Source organism: Candoia aspera, chromosome 8, assembly GCF_035149785.1.
Source record: "Candoia aspera isolate rCanAsp1 chromosome 8, rCanAsp1.hap2, whole genome shotgun sequence".
NCBI lineage: Eukaryota > Metazoa > Chordata > Lepidosauria > Squamata > Boidae > Candoia > Candoia aspera.
This window is the reverse complement of record NC_086160.1, coordinates 52,771,228-52,789,110: the sequence shown is the minus strand read 5'-3', so window position 1 is coordinate 52,789,110 and position 17,883 is coordinate 52,771,228. Positions and strand designations below refer to the sequence as shown.

Here is a 17,883-nt window from a genome sequence, read left to right as displayed (position 1 = left end):
TGACCAGATTCTGTGAGGAAAAAAGAAACCCAACATAAACAAAACAACAAAGAACAAAAAACAAAATCCCCAAATTTTGTTTTTCTTTTTCCTAAAGTAAAGTTCTGTGGATGTGGTGGCACTGCGGGTTAAACTGCTGAGCTGCTGAGCTTGCCAACTGGAAGGTTGGTGGTTCGAATCCGTGTGACGGGGTGAGCTCCCGTTGCTAGTCCCAGCTCCTGCCAACCTAGCAGTTCGAAAACATGCCAATGTGACTAGGTTAATAGGTACCACTTCAGCGGGCAGGTAACGGCGTTCTGTTTAGTCATGACCACGGAAGTGTCTACGGACACTTCGGCTTTGAAACAGAGATGAGCACCACCCCCTAGAGTCAGACATGACTGGACTTAATGTCAAGGGAAACCTTTACCTTTACCTAAAGTTCTGTTACAGATTAAACAGGCAAAAACACCTTAAAAGATCCCAATATTAATTTAGCATGTGTACAAAATTTATTTAGCATGTGACAACATTCATACAAATAGCCAACACATATATGAAGGACTGTAGAGTAATGGCTTAATAGGTCTCTCTGAATCATAAACAACTTAAAAAAAGATCTGAGTTTTCCAGATAGCTGGATAGCTAAAGTACTTCAGCACGACTTTGCTTTTTATACTTTCCCTATTCTAATATTTACTTAATTGTATTCTACCTAATAAATAGCAGGTATTAATAGGCAATAATTGTAGGCACATTATCATCTCATCCAAATTATAAAGTGTCAATCATCTGTATGACTCTATGCCTATGTTTTTATCTCCTGAGATAAATTTGCATAAGTAAAATATTACTCCCTGTATCTGGAATGTTTGTATAGTATCTTCTTTAATAACTTTTCTCTCACTTTACTGATGTCTGCCTATCTAAAAATCAAACAATAATTTGTTACCCTAATACCTTGACTTCCACTGATAAGATGTCATCAGATACTGGGGTCAGAGTTAGGGTAATGAATATAGGATACTTTCTGTCAAATTATGCTATAGCTTCTTCCAGGAATCCTAACTATTTCATTAGTCTATGATTATATGCTTTTCTTGGAGACATTCTATACAGTATTTGATTCACTAATACTTAATTAAAATGTAAAGGACTGCTTCTTCTGTCACAAGATCCCCATGGGTCTTTTCACTTAGAAAGGAGATGCCATCAAGTACTGTGTCCAAACCAGACATGATTAATAGTGAGAATACTCTTCTATTTTAAATCTAAATGGGAGTAGGGAATGGAAAGGAAGGGTTAAGGCTTCACTGGTATTGTGAAGAAAGGGTAAGAAGTCTCACTGCTCTGGTGACATCAGGGATAAAGTATCTACTTATTCTGAGTAATAAGGAGTGTAAGAACTCTGGCTGATACCCTGCATGTTTGGTGAACAGATGCACTCACAATGGCACATTGGAGAATATAATCTCTGGCTTAGTGGAATTTCCAATCACTTCTTATGTCTGTGTTTTGCTTTCAATATCTAAAGCAGTGTTCTCAACCTCAGCACCTTTAAGGTGAATGGACTTCAACTCCCAGAATTCCCAAGCTGGCATGCTGGTTGACGAATTCTGGGAGTTGAAGTTCATACATCTTAAAGTTGCTGAGGTTGAGAAACACTAATCTAAAGCATACCTAATCCCCTTTCTGAATGCTTTGCTAACCCTGATCAGCAGAAAATAATGAGATGGAAAGATCTCTTCCATATAAATTAAATCATATTGCCTTTCATCCTAGTGATGACATCAACTCAACTCCATTTAAACATGGAAAAATGCCTTTTAGAGCATAGTACTTTGAACATTTATCATAAGATGCATAATTTCTGTCTTGGAGCACTGACATTGGATGATTTTAATGTATAAAACAATTGCATTTTTCAGATATGTTTTGGACAGGGTTAATCAGATATTATCAGCTGCTGTCTGATTAAATGCCCATCAGCCTGTTTACATATACCTAGGAAGCAGCAGCTCTGCACTTTCAAAGTATTTGAAATAGCAAATTCTATTTTGGAATGTCATCTTGATACTTTGCAAGGCCACTTTTCAGCTGTAGTTTTTGCAACTGAAGGAAGAGAGACTCCATTTAAGATAAAAAACAAGTTAATGTATCATTGAAAACATTGGAGGACAGGCAATTATAATGTGGTGCCTTTTTTAAAATTCCTTTTATTGCCTCCTGCTTTTTTATTCATAACATAAGCATTTCACAGATCATTATACCAAATGGCTGTTGACAGTCTTCAGTTATGTATAATATAATGCAGACTAAGATACTCTATATTTTATTACCTTTTCCCCTTAGAGTTCAGCTGAGTAGAATAATATGAGCCCAGCTTATGCTGCATGTTTTTTTCTCTGAAGTCCCTTTTCCAACCAACATCAGGCTCACTGTTTGATGCAGTTCCCTTAGTGCAGCCTCACGTGGAGTTGAAAATGACACAGTAAGGACCTGACTATTCCCAGACTTTCCTCCCTCCCCTTCTTATCTCAAGCACGGATTTAGCCAGAAAGCTGCTTCTTGCAGACAGAACAAACTGCAGCTGGTCTGCTCTGAATGTAGCAATATTGACCTCTTTTTATAATTCGTTTTAGGGTGGGGGATAGCCCCATTAAAAACATGGCAAGAAAAGAATGGAGTGGTGGCTTGTGCAGCATGTCATCTGCTTCAGCAGAGACATTTGCAGCAGTAGCAGCAGAGGCAAGTAATTAAGTCAGACTGCACCATTTTCTTCTCACCCTGTAAGAGGGTGATGGTGGCAGCGGTAGCGGCAAGGAGCTGTCCACCCCCATCTACCCACGGCCCCACCTACTTCCAGCGGATGTAAAGAGGTGGGTTTGTGTTGGCTTTCACTCTGACAGGCACAGTCCATCTGGAGAAATCCCAACAGACACTGTGGTAAAACTCTTTTATATTGGAAGGATTTTTTTTCACCGGTCACGGAAATTTCCCATTGCTTCCTGCTTTCAGCAAGGAACTCTTCCACAGAGCTATCTCTGCCACTGTGTGCATATCCTGTGTTCGTGCAAGGGGATCACGAGAGACTCTTAATTCAGGGTATCATGCTGAATTATGGATGCTGCAGAGGCTGGAAAACAGCTGTGACCTATCACAGACAGCTTGAGGAGGAGGAGGAGGAGGAGGAGGAGAAGGTTGCCCTGTGAATTTCTGGCTTCCAGCATTACCTCGGCAGTGTCCTTGTAAAATAAACAAACCTCTTGGATATCTGGGTAACAGGAACGGAGACCTCCTAGCTGATAACTCCTCTCCAAAATGGCTCATGCTGCTGCTTCTATCAAAAAAGTTCGGGAGGCAGAAAATGATGAAAGGGAAAGGGAGAAAGAGAAGGAGAGGAAAAGGCAGAGGAAAATATCTAGAGAAAATCGGAAGCGCAAGGTATGGGCAAACATATCTCCCCATTGTTTCTCCTTACTCCATAGTGGGTGGAAACATGATTTCAGCAAGATATTGACAGTATTTTTGTTCTTTTCATTCCAAAATGTCTACATGCATTTGCTTCTCAAAAATTATCCCATGCTTTCAGTAGTCTTGCTGCCGTGAGAGCATATGAATTAATGCCTAGCCACATCAGTGTAACTGTGTCAATAAAGCTAGTGACACTAATAATGGTTTTCCTTTATTGTCAAAGCAACCAAGCCTGATTTGATCACTTTGAAGGCAGGTATTTCTTATGCCTGACCTGAAATTGTTTACTGGCAGGCTGAAAGGGACTTTGTGCTGCATCAAATCAGGCTAGGTTTTGAGGTTTGTTTCTAATCTTTTCTTTTTCTTTGCTTCAAATAGCATGCAGTTTCACATCAAATCCTGTAAACAAACTTAAGTTCTTCTGTTTGCAGTGATGACATAAATATGTCATTATGTTTTGATATTATGTTAAACTACCCGGTGTATATTCCTGTTTCTTAACCCAGGCACTGAAAAATGATGTATAGAGTATTTTTTGGTTAAACTAAATTCAGTTGAAAATAAAAATTGGGTTTTTTTCCCCCATTTTCAGGTCAGCCATTCGTTGATCATTTCTTTCTGAAGCATTTGTAAGATTGCAAGTGATTTTGAGTTGTGATTGGCACAGAGGAATGAGTGACAGTTGATTTGGTTTTTTAAAAGTAAACCCACGCATACATAAATATCAGCCAAATAATAACAAGTTGCTCATTTGCTGGTTAAACAGCAGACAGGTGTATGAATATTTCATATATTGGATGAGAATATAACAATTCTGTGTATATTGGGGATATACATTTGAAATTATATTCTTAGCAATTCATATGTACTTACCTATATTGCTTAGAGACATATTACATACAGAATATGTATTCATGGACCTAGAAGTTTTAAAAATGTATAGTCACAGGTACCAATCATACAAGTGCTTTTATTTCTGCATTTCACTAGTTGTGAAGTAAGGGCAAATTGGATCACTCCATAGGCTTATTTAAATAGATATGAGCGTCTATTTCTTAGCATCCTGTTTATTTTGCACAAAGAGTATAATTACATATGGAAAAAGGAAATCTTCATATGTGAAACAACTATTAATATACAGGAAATAGTTGCTTGTTCTAACTCCTCTTTATTAATATCTTACCTTCTGTACAAGTTGTTTGCTGTTCTATAACACTTCATAGCAAACTGCACACACATTCTATCATGTATAATATGCTTGAGATCAAATGAATATGTCCAGTCATGCTACATTTTAACTTACAGATCTTTTCAGGAAATCGCTAGAAGTATTATTCCTGCTGTTCCTGGAATATTTCTCCTCTTATACTGGCATTGTGGAATGAATGAATTATTTCAGTTGAATTAATGTCAATATTTTTTTCTTAACCTGCCAATTTATTATGCTGCTAAATACCTTTGTGATCTCTGAAGTGAGATGTCTGACTCTTTAAATGGTGCATTAATTGAGGTGCAATAGAATTTTCTTTAGCATAATATGAATACCATTTCAAGTACAGGCCTAGCTGTGATGCATAGATGCTCCCAGACAGATTGTGGTTACTATCCTAATTCCTCAAAGAGAATGCTGCAGAAATAATCATCCCTCTCATTATATATTGGTTGTGATTTTCTTTCAACAAACATCTACTGTGATGTGTAGTACATGAATAGAGCTCAAAAATACACATATACACATAGATATTAATAAGGATAGGGTAGCTTGCAGTGATATGATTTGGTAGATCCCTGCTTTTATAAAATGGTTTTAAATGTGATACTGGGGCTTGTAATTAGAGTTGGATATAATTAAATCAGTACCTTCTGGTATTTCTTTTTATATAGTGCTCTACAGCCTTGATTAGAACCAGAGAGACATAGAATGGGCCACAAGTTACTAACATATTGGCCATAGAAGATGGAGAATTCAGGATGTTCTGGTATAAGAATAGGCCAGCGCTGCTCAGAATATTCAAGGAAAATGCTACAGTTTTGTTTGTTTTGTGCCATTTAATATTTTGCCATCAGTTTCCCTATGCCTGTCTCTTACTGCAGCAATACAGTATGTATATATGCTGTAAATAGTCACTTCAGTTGAACAGTACACTTGCTTTCTAACAAGGTGAGTGTGGTTTAAGTTTACTGGGGTTTTTTTCTTGCAGAAGTATATATTAATGGAAGCACATACTTGTATAAATGATAAGTGCCAGAATAGTACATATGCTGTATATATGGTTGGAAATTATAAACACTGTGGAAAACATGAAGTCCCTTGCAATATTGGAACGACAAAGGCAAATTGCATAGTTATAGTTTGATGGCTTCTTTTTGTTACTTTGGGGAAAGTTATTAGCTCCCTATATAAATATTTACATGCACAAATATGTGGGTAAATCTGACAAGCTATATGTGAGACATCAGGCACAGAGGAAACAGTTTGGGGTACCACGTTCTTCTGGCCAACGAGTGAATTCAAAGCACAATTCAAAGAGTGAATTCACATGTTTTCCTTGAGTGAATCATACAAACATGGGGTTGTTACTTTTCCAAAAAGCTCATATTTGAGGAAGGAGGAAACAGGAAGCACATATTGGGGGCGGGGCATAGAAAAGGCACTAAAATCTATGGAGCAAATGAAAGGCACTAAAATCTATGGAGCAAATGAGTATATGCAGATCTGTGTGACTGGACTGACCCAGGTGTTGAATCCTAATGTGATCGTATTGTGTGTCTGACCCCAATCATTGTATTTGTAAACCATGATTTATCACTTTGTATAATAGTAAACTCAACAAATCATGGGTTACTACAAAATTGTAAGAAACAGTATAAAACATAAAGGAGCTGAGTAAGTATGTTAAATGATGAATCCAGATTAGGGTAATGAAATAATATTTACAATGTCAGGAGACGGATCAATTTCAGTCTTTCAGTTTGGAACCGACTGGCCTATTTATACACTAAGATAGAGATGGGAGGACTCTGGTGCTCCAGATGAGCTTTGATCAGCATGATCAATAGTCATAAATATGGAAATATTCAGAAATGTGGTTTCTGAAAACATTTGAAGGCTCCAGGATTCATAGCGCTGGCCTAATGGAAAATATTTATTCATTTAATTCTATATAAATCAACCCAAATAAATAAATAAATTTATCAGAAGATTTCTGATAGAGATAATCAATAAAAATCATAAGACAAACAATTCCCTCATACAATGCCAATAGCTTTCGCTATCCATTAGCTGAGTTGATCAAGTCTTAGAGAGCAGCTGAATAAGAAGCCTTAAAGATTGCAGGCCAAGAAAACATGAGAAAGCTAAAAAAACAAAAATGGATTGGAACATGGAATCATGTGAAGAAGAGGAGGAATACAATACAGTTGAATGTTTTCAGCATACCACATTACCTTTCCACTAGACGTTAGATAGAAGCCCAGACCTTTCTGTGGTATGGTAATTTTCTATGGTACAGCCATATTCTGAAATGGTACAGGCCAGATATGACTGTCTCACTTTAGTGCAGTGTCTCTTGAAGAAATTAGTTTCTCAGTTTGTTGTTTAGTCGTTCAGTCGCTTCCGACTCTTCGTGATTTCATGGACCAGCCCACGCCAGAGCTTCCTGTCAGTTGTCAACACCCCCAGCTCCCCCAGGGACGAGTCCGTCACCTCTACCATATCATCCATCCATCTTGCCCTTGGTCGGCCCCTCTTCCTTTTGCCCTCCACTCTGCCTAGCATCAGCATCTTCTCCAGGCTGTCCTGTCTTCTCATTATGTGGCCAAAGTATTTCAGTTTGGCCTTTAATATCATTCCCTCAAGTGAGCAGTCTGGCTTATTTCCTGGAGGATGGACTGGTTTGATCTTCTTGCAGTCCAAGGCACTCTCAGAACTTTCCTCCAACACCACAGTTCAAAAGCATCGATCTTTCTTCTCTCAGCCTTCCTTATGGTCCAGCTCTCACAGCCATATGTTATTACGGGGAACACCATTGCTTTAACTATGCGGACCTTTGTTGTCAGTGTGATGTCTCTGCTCTTAACTATTTTATCAAGATTTGTCATTGCTCTTCTCCCAAGGATTAAGCGTCTTCTGATTTCCTGACTGCAGTCAGCATCTGCAGTAATCTTCGCACCTAGAAATACAAAGTCTTTCACTGCTTCTACATTTTCTCCCTCTATTTGCCAGTTATCAATCAAGCTGGTTGCCATAATCTTGTTTTTTTTGAGGTTTAGCTGCAAGCCAGCTTTTGCACTTTCTTCTTTCACCTTCATCATAAGGCTCCTCAGTTCCTCTTCGCTTTCAGCCATCAAAGTGGTATCATCTGCATATCTGAGATTGTTAATGTTTCTTCCAGCGATTTTAACTCCAGCCTTGGATTCCTCAAGCCCAGCATGTCGCAGGATGTGTTCTGCATACAAGTTGAATAGGTAGGGTGAGAGTATACAGCCCTGCCGTACTCCTTTCCCAATCTTAAACCAGTCCATTGTTCCGTGGTCTGTTCTTGCTGTTGCTGCTTGGTCGTTATACAGATTCTTCAGGAGGCAGACAAGATGACTTGGTATCCCCATACCACTAAGAACTTGCCACAATTTGTTATGGTCCACACAGTCAAAGGCTTTAGAATAGTCGATAAAACAGAAATAGATGTTTTTCTGAAACTCCCTGGCCTTTTCCATTATCCATCGGATATTGGCAATTTGGCCCCTAGTTCCTCTGCCTTTTCTAAACCCAGCTTGTACATCTGGCAATTCTCGCTCCATGAATTGCTGAAGTCTACCTTGCAGGATCTTGAGCATTACCTTACTGGCATGAGTTTCTCAGTACAAAAGGCAAAATAACATCCTTCCCCATTTCATGTATGGAATCAAATTTAGGATAATCCATCATCCTGTGTGCAAGGGGTATAATATACACTCTGTTGCACAGAAAAGTCCAAGGGAATGGGATAGCTGGGGGGCTAAAAAGAAATAGAGGTGGAGCTTTCACTGCTACTTGTCTCCCCAGTACTACCTCTAGAGCCATTTCTTTTATTCTGCCTAATTAATTTCACTCTGCTTTAGTGAAAACGTGGCTAGGAGAGACAAGGAAAATAGGAAGACAGAATGGATAGTAACTAGAGTTGTATGTAGCAGGAGCTTCAGAACTAAGAAAAAGATGTTGATGGGAAATAATAAATGAATGTTTTTGCTACAGGCTTCTTTTATTTGAAAGCTGCCCATAATTTTGTATTAAAGACAGCACAAAAGTCTGTGTGGTAAGTGTAGAGCACTAGAATATTTCACCCATCATGTGATCTGATTATGGTTCAGTAGTTCATGGCTCAAGATTTTCTTTTTTGCTGCTCTACACTAACACTGTTTTTAAATGATTTTCAGCTTAGTCAGAAAGCAGCCACATATGGACTGTTTGCCAAATGAAAGCATCTCTGTAGGATCCCTTTCAAGGTGTTTACACATGAATTCCAATTTTGTCTATTAGCTCCCTACTTAGGACAATGCTAGGGACTTCTTTTTTCCCCCATAGGTTACAAAATGTGTAAATCAAAGATGTTTCTCTGACTGATACATTTCACCAGTCCAAGCATGGCTACAGCCAGAAACAGTGGGAGTAATATTCCAACAACATCTGTACAACCATTGTTCTGCATCTTTAACATATATTTTTATTTATGTTAATAGATCAGTCAACTCTCTTTTGCCATGAATTTCTCAGGTATTACATTATCACCATCTCAATGACAAGCTTTAGCAAAAGGAGGAAACCTTATACAAACTGAAGATACTGCTGGAATGTATTCATAAACAGTTCTCCTACTTTTTGGGCAGAGGGGGCACACAATCTTTGTCTAGGGAAAAAACTTGCTTTTCTTTGAAAAGGTTTATTTCCTAAAAAGTTTTGCATTTACCAGTGATTATTTGCTTGACATTTTCAAAATTACTTAGAAAATTTTCCTCTTAGCGAATATTACCTTTTTTACTAGGCCAAAGTTTTGGTTGGCTTTCTGGGATATGTATTTTTTTCTTTTAGTGAACACCTTGGTCAGGCAGTCTAGATGGAAAGGGTAGCCAAAATTAAGGCAGGAAAATGTGCAGAGAAGATAACCCTGCATATGGTTTCATCTAGCCTAATTCCTATCCAAGAAGGAAACTAAGAGATTGGATTGATTCTTGGGAGTTGAATAAGTTGTCTACTTATTTGGCTATTTTTCTGCTTTGCAATAGAGTAAACTATGATTGTATTACTTGATAACTTGCTATAAATTTCTAATCAGGTGGATGGGGAATGTGAATGTGTGTGGGTGTTGAGGGGGTTGCCCTCTAATGTTTTGAAGTGTCCTTACCTGTGTTGCCACATTCTCAACTTACTATGAAAATTCCTTTATTTTTTTCTTATAATCGAAAAGTCATAGAGCAGAGCTGCTTCATGTACATTAAGCATTGATACATGATTTTAGCACCCAACTATTATAACCCAATATCCAGTTCTAGCAACTGAACAGAAAATCTAATTTGCTAAATATCAAATAATATAATTTGATATTTCAATTCTTTAGGGAACTGGGAGAAAAAAAATGTAGCAATCGTTAGAAAGTGCATCCTTGTGAAATGGGCATAAGTATTCATCAGTTCTGTCAGAATAGTTTGTACCTCTAATTATTTTAGGAAGGAACTCTGTTAAAGCTAATAGCTGTTGATTACCTAGGTTCATAGGTATCATATTTAGCCATGGTTTATTTGTGGAATACACAAAAATTGGCTAGGTTCACTCAACAATTGACTGGGTTTATACAACACATTAAGCACACTGCATTCTGGACCATCTGAAATTTTCAAGTAAAAGCTACAGCAGTCTAATCTAGAAGTGACAAGGGCATGAGCAATCACCTTGATTGCATCCTGTCCCCGGTAAGGCTGCAACTGGTGCATAAGCTTAAACTATGGAAAAACCTTCCTGGCCATGGTCTCCACCTGCTTTTTGAACAGGAGCTTCAAATCCAGGAGGGCCCACAGATTGTGAGCCTGTTTTTTCTGGGGAAGCAAAATCCTATCAAGAGCCAAAGATGGTACAATCCTCAAATGAGTTCTCTGGATCAACAGCTATTCTATTTTGTTTGTATTGAGTATGGCCCTCTTTTTCCCTATCCAGACTTTGATAATTTCCAGATACCTGGTATAATAATAAACACAGGAATATTCTAATCTAAAAGAATTTAGAGAATATATCCCTTTGAAGTCAAAGAGGGTGTGGACATGGTCCCTTCACAACCATTAAAGAAATGCTGGAATTTTTATTTTTAAGCACTTGAGAATTTTACTATTTCATGTGGTTCCCATTATGTTGTCACTGATGAACATTTTAAGATGTTGTATGTTAATAATGCACATACTGCTTAATTATTTAGACTTTCTGTTATGTTGTATAACAATTTTACACTGCTTGACATTTCTGAAGTTGACAGCACACTAGTGGACTACCACCTGATGAGAATTACCAGATAAACCTGTCTTCTATAAATATTTAACCATAGTAAGGTTGAGCTATTTAAGTTGCTTGTGAAAAAAATTATAAGAGAAAGAGTTCTTTAGATCTATGCTGTAGCTTTTAGTATAGATTTATTCCAAAGCCATGTTTTAAACTACATTTAAAGCACATATCCCATTAACTTTAAATAAATTGTGGAAAATTAACTTTTAAAAACAAAGCTCATAGATAGTAACCTTTGCAAAAGGGATTAAAACAGATAACAAATAGAAATGTGCAAAATAAAAGATTAAACAAAATCTAGACAAAGCCGTAAAGCCACACTAACAATTTGTTATCAAAAAGTACTATGTCTCCAAAGCCCAATCAGACAAAATTTTGCACATTAATAATGGGGCTACCATATCTAGGCTAGTTTTGTTTTGTTTTGTTTTGCTATTATCTAGTGATCTTCTGAATTTTTATAGTCCTAATATGATTATCTTATGGCAGTGTTTCTCAACCTTGGTAACTTGAAGATGTGTGGATTTCAACTCCCAGCATTCCCCAGCCAGCATTCCCCAGCATTCCCACATATCTTCATGTTGCCAAGGTTGAGAAAGGCCTTAAGTATTATTTTTCAATGCCTCTCTATAGGTCTCTTCTCTTAAATGTTGCCATCTAGCGGGACCTAGGAAGCATGTCTTTTCTGTAGCAGCAGAGGGACAGCACAGTCAAGATTATGTTGTTATAACCAAACTCAATAAAAGTAGTTTTAGCCTTCTTGTGGAGTTAATTTCCTGATGCAGTCTACTTAGTGGGGCTGACATCCCCCAAGTGTTGGGAAAGGGTGAGGTTGGAGCGCAGGAATTGTATTTGTTGATGTATTGGAGAGTGTTAGTTGAGGTGGCAGGTTCTGGTTTTACTGTTTTGGGGGTTTTAGTATTGTTATGAGCTGCTCAGAGTTATGGCATATAGGATGGGCAGCCATATAAGCCTTTTGAAAGAAAGAAAGAAAGAAAGAAAGAAAGAAAGAAAGAAAGAAAGAAAGAAAAAGAAATTTGTCATATTTACATGCTGGAAGATTTTGTTACTTTGTTCAAAACTGCTGAATTGTGAAAGTTGGAACACTGGCATAATTCTTGTTGAAACCGGATTAAAACAATGACAAATATCTACACTAAAGGAGATTACTATTCTTCTTTATTTTCTTTGTTTAGAACACTTCCAACAATAACAAGAGTGTTTTAAGTTACGCCTATTAAATTGTGCCTAACTTTTTGGGATCAAAAATTCATCACAAACTGAACTCAAATACAGGGTATCTTTATGTTTTATTCCAAGTTAGTTGGGTGGTTTAGAGCCCTATGGCAAAACAGCTATTTTCACAAAGATTTTGTCCATTCCATACATAAGTGAAGTACACATGCAGTATCATATATCTCATCTGTTCTGATAAAATATGTTTTGACTCTCAATTATCATAATTGCTGATTCTTATTAATATATTAGGTTAGGCTAATTAATAATGTATCCCTTCTCACTGTAATAGCAGTCTTTCCATGTGGTAGAAAATAATTAAATAAATCATACAAATTAATATTAGGATAGTGTATTTTTATATTTGAATGCTGAATATAGAGACATACATTTATGTCGGATAAAAGCTCTATCTGCCTCTGGTACTAGCAAGAAGGGATTACTGTTTAATGCACTGATGTATTCACATATAGGAAGGACCTTCTGGGAACAAGTTTTAAGAGATGGCTAAGAATAAGCATTTGTAGTGGTTGAGTATTTAATTATTAAACTTTAATGGGTAGCTTGGCTAGGAGCATTGTCCACAAGAATGTGATTTCATCTTTATTGTCAAATCATCCACTAGGCTTATGGATGTTATCTAAAAATGAAATGGATCAGTATTCACTATATGTATGTAAGGAATATCAAAGCTGATGTAAAATGCCATGGTTGCATTTTACTTTATCTATATGGCACAAACTCATCAGTAGGACTAATAGCTCCAACCTTTTCCTATAACACACTATATTATGATAACTTTTTTTTTCCAATGTAAGAGGACTTGCAGAAGAGAGGAAATTCTTGTGACTGAATAAACAATTTTGCACATATGGATCAATGGAAAATATCTAATCACTGCTGGATTGCCTGCCATTGCTAAGTAAATGGTTTACTTTAGAGAACAGCGGTTTCATACATTTTAATGTTAACTTTAACTATCAGTGAGTTTAATTCTTAAATATAGGTAGACTGCTTCTGATAATTTTTTTAAAATGACAGTCCACATCCATACTGCTACTGTATATATATAAGAGGGAGAGCGGGAGAGACTGGCCCAGGGTCACCCAGCTGGCTTTGTGCCTAAGGCAGGACTAGAATTCATGGTCTCCCAGTTTCTAGGCTGATACCTTAACCACTACACCAAATTGGCTCATAGATGTATCTATACTATGTATCTTTATCTTATTCTATAAACTGAAGAAGGATAGGGGAAAGCAGAGAGTGTTGCTGGTACTAGTATATGGTTGTGGATGATGGAGAAAATGGAAGCTTTCAGTGCCATTGAAATTTGGTAACAGAATCTGGGTAAACACTTTCAGAAAGGGGTACTTTTGACAAGATGCCTACAACCCATGATTATCAACCTATCTCTTTTGGCATGTATTTAAAAATCAACAATAGAAAAGTTTCCAGGCTTGAAAGGTTTTCAGCACAGGGAATAATTTTCTCATTGCTTTCCTTTGTATATGGGCATCCAGTATTTTCTCATCTCTTTTGTGGTTCCGTTAATATCATTGTCTTTTAAAATGTTAGTATTGCTATCTTACAAAGCTAGAATTGCTATATCATGTAGGCAAAGCACTTTGAACACTTGTCATCCATTATATAAATGCAAAGTAGTGTTATTACATCTTCAGTAGCAGTACTGCTTTATATAGCTTCTCTTGGATATATTTAGCAATATTAGTGAAATTCTAATGCATTTGGTCACTTTTGTAATAATACTTGATAGTTCTCTGGTAGCATAGCCATGTCTGTAGTTATAAAGGAAACTTTGATACAAACAGCTAACCAAATGCCACAAACAGAAAAAATAGTATTATAAGAAAAAACAAACCCCTTTAGGACTTCTGAAAAATTTGATGACTGCATTGTGCTTTAATTGATTTATGTCTGATCTATCAGGGTCCCAAGAGGTATTCTGCACCTACTGGTAATAAATTGCCCTTTGCATGTTTTTGTTTTAAAGTCTTCCATCCTTACTCAGTGTTGTGCAAAATCAAAATGAATAGAAATACATCCAGATTAGAAAAACTAGATGTCAAACAACTGTCAGCTTTCAAACAAGATAAATATTGTGAGGTGATAAGGCACCTCAAAGGTTGCTAGAGAGAAGACCAGTCCAGTGAAGAATATTTCAGGATATGAATGAATCCCTACTGTCTGAATATATTCTGTTTATCTTCTTAGTTCATAGTATATAGTTCGTTTGTTTTTTGCCAAGAATAGCCCATTCCCTCTGCCTAAAACACTGGTTGGCTGGCTGGTCCATATTCAGTGTCAGTAGTTAATACATTAGATATCCAGTGACATTCTTTCAATATAAATGGATTTGGAGATTATGAAAAGGAACAGAAATGTATAGAACACTTCTGCTCTGTAGAGTTTGAGCAGATGGAATATGCTAATCAATATATAACTGAAACAACATAGGGAATGGCTTCAAGCTTTGTTTTAGCCATCTTGACTACTATTATTTGTAGAAAAGGGATGTACAAATTAGTAAAGTTTCAAATGGAAATAAAGCAATGGTACACTCTTCTGACGATGTTTTTAAAATTCCTGAGCAAATGTTAGTTTTTAAAACCTGATATAAAACTGGAGTGGAGAATATCTTAATTCCCCAAAGGGTACAATGTTACAAATCCTTGGATCAAATCATTCATGGCACAGCAAACCAATTAGTCTCTTAGGTATCCTGCACTTTTTCATTAATGGACTTTTAGGTATTTTGAATAAAGTGAAAAAAACTTCAATTAAAAAGTGAAAGAAACTTCTGACTCTTTTGCACTGTTTTTGCTTTCATTGTATAATGGATTGAAGTACAACCTAGATTACTATAACAATTAGCCTGTTCTTATTCCTTAGCTGCCAGCTGATACGATACAACAGATCCACAACAGCTGTATTAAAAACATGAGCCTGGGAACTTTCTACTCTTCTATGAAGACTTTGAAACTTAACGTCCTTAACTATACTCTTGGTTTGAATTCTGTTTACTGTCGTAATCAGGCAAAAAAATGGAATTACTTCATTATGACATATTGTCTTTGGTAACTTTGAAACATTTTAACAACACTAATATTGGAAGACTATCCCTTTGTTTTGGATATCTGTATTGATCCAAATTATCTATAAATATCACAGATACTACTTAGCATACTATCTATTTTTTTCCTGGTTTATAAGGATATCTATTTATATCTATTTATATATACTTAAAAAGTCTTGCATATTTTGCTTTTTTAAAAAGCCAAAAGTATTCTTCAAAGACCATGAATTGCCCAAGAGACTGTCTATGCAGAACATGTCTCTCTTTAAATTATTAACAAAAATTTAATCCAAAAATGTGAAGGTTATATAACCTTGACAGTTGTTGGAGTCTGCTAAATACTTGAGTTATCTAACTCAAAAGTGTCTGAATATATCCTTACCAATGTTTTCAGTATAAATAAATGGAATTTGTGGAATTTTAGCAAAGAATAATGGGATTAAAATGATATTTTAAATTGTCATACTATTGCCAGCTTCCATAAATGTGGATGTGAGAAATCAGAATTGCATGAACAGAAAATTAACCTGTTATATTTATAAAATATGTTCTGCGAGCCTTTAGGGTTGCCAAATGCTAAATACAAGATCCAGAGATACATAAAATTGTATAGTGAGATGGGTGGTGCATAATTTGATAAAATAAATAAATAAAATACAGGTAAAAGATGACCTATACATGGATTGTCCTCTGCCAAATAACTGGAGTTGGATTTTGAGGAGTAAGTTTAAATACAGTTGACAGAAGTTATTGTGAGGAAGTTTCAACTATCTCTGTTTAGAAGAAATTGCATATGTACCTGCTAGTATCTGAGGTTTTAAAGAATAAGAGGTAGCTATAACAACTCGTCATTCATAAAGATAACTCTTCATTTTTCCTTCTTCCTCTGTTACTCCAACACCTCCTCCCACCTCAAAACCCTATGGCAAAGACAAACTTTGAAGGAAGAAAATATCTGGGGAGTAATCAGTCCCACTGCCTCAATCCTTTGTTTCCCCTATTGGGGCAATATCTGTTAAAATATCCACATTGCACATATTCCTATGGCAAACAAATGTGATTTTTGTTTACAGCATCAAAATATTTGACTGAACAACACTTTCTTTCATAAATAAGCATCAAGAGTAGGTTAACTTTTAAATAACAAAATGTTATAATCAATGAACTCAGCAGGGGAGGGGAAGGGACATTCCACACTGATGAAAGCAGAGGTGCAAGTCAACTCTTTTGTACATGCTTCATACAAACAGCAGCAAGTTCCTGCAGATGCCACTGATAATACCAGAAGGTAAGAATGAACTACAATCAGCAATCCTAAGGTAGTAGGGAACACAAACAGATACTGACTATACTTCATGGCAGATATGAAGAATAATTTAGTTCAAATAAGTAGGGCAACCATCTAGAACTGTATGCTCCTGGACAGTATATATATTTAGGTGGCATCCTAGGAGATTCACCATTGTATGCTAGAAGGGATGTTGTTTGGGATTTTTGTGCTTATTTAAAGTTCTTTGCAACTGGCAAAGTGGGCTTTTTTGGTTGGGAGAGACTGAGGAAGAGCATGTGTGATAGATTTGGGGAATGAAATGAAATAATGTAGGAAGTTTCAACCTCCATGCCTTGGGTGTAGGATCCAGATGGCCCAAGTATGAATGGGCATAAATAATTCTGGTGGTTTGGTCATTGAATTAGTTACTGGGTTCAGTTCTAAGTCCTGATCTTAATCCTCCATAGTTATGCCTACCAAACCTATATACCAATCTTCCTATAAGATTCTGCCTATGTACTACATTCTTCCCAATGTACAATTACGAGGGTTACTGCAGCATGTGAAATAAAGGTGATGACTGCCTGGAGATGGTCCTTCTTGATGACACCTTAGGTTTGTGGACTCCCAATTTAGTAGCCTTTCAGAAGATTCTTATCTCAATAACATTTGGTTGCTAATTGTGATGAGCTGCGTTTTTAATTTTTTTTTTTAATCTGTTCAATCGTGTCCGATTCTCGGAGACTGCCTGTACAAGTCCCTGCAGTTTTCTTGACAAGGTTTTTCAGAAGTGCTTTGCCATTGCTTCCTTCTTCCTAGGGCTGAGAGAGAGTGACTGGCCCAAGGTCACCCAGCTTGCTTGTGTACAAGGCAGGACTAGAATTCATGGTGTCCCAGATTCTAGCTCAGTGCCTTAACACTACACCAAACTGGCTCTCTTGCCTTTTTAATAAGATTTTTTAAAATGACATTTAGTTTTGTTTACATTTTGTTTGGGGATTGTGTCATTAAAAATGATGCAATGGTTATTGTAAATGCCTAGAAGTGGATGGTATAGATCATAGAATGGAAATTATTTTGTACAAAATCAGTATGCCTTCAAAAAATGGTGTCAAAACTAAAACCATAGTCAAATTCCAATTATCTTCATTATACTGAGGTTATATGCTGGATATTTCCTATATTATATATTCAGTTATGAGATTATTATACTGCCCCAGTTGCATTTGACTCTAACTGGCTATTTGGAGATTATATACATATTTCTATATCAATAAATACATGTCCAACAAGATTTCAGTTGCT

At 36.6% G+C, this 17,883-nt stretch overlaps 1 protein-coding gene across 29 annotated transcripts in view; it reads left to right on the top strand.

Annotated features, from left to right (window-relative positions):
• Positions 1-17,883, top strand: part of ANK2 (ankyrin 2) — a 337,224-nt gene that overhangs the window by 161,939 nt on the left and 157,402 nt on the right. For 9 of the 29 annotated variants that reach the window (XM_063310228.1, XM_063310227.1, XM_063310215.1 and 6 more), the window contains exon 1: positions 3,198-3,423. The exons of 6 other annotated variants lie outside the window; for them this stretch is intronic. In XM_063310228.1, the coding sequence (XP_063166298.1) occupies positions 3,301-3,423 (123 nt within the window). In that variant the 5' untranslated portion in view covers positions 3,198-3,300. Of the gene's footprint in view, positions 1-3,196; positions 3,424-17,883 lie in introns of those variants that run through there. 14 more of the 29 variants (XM_063310242.1, XM_063310240.1, XM_063310241.1 and 11 more) reach the window with 7 other exon arrangements.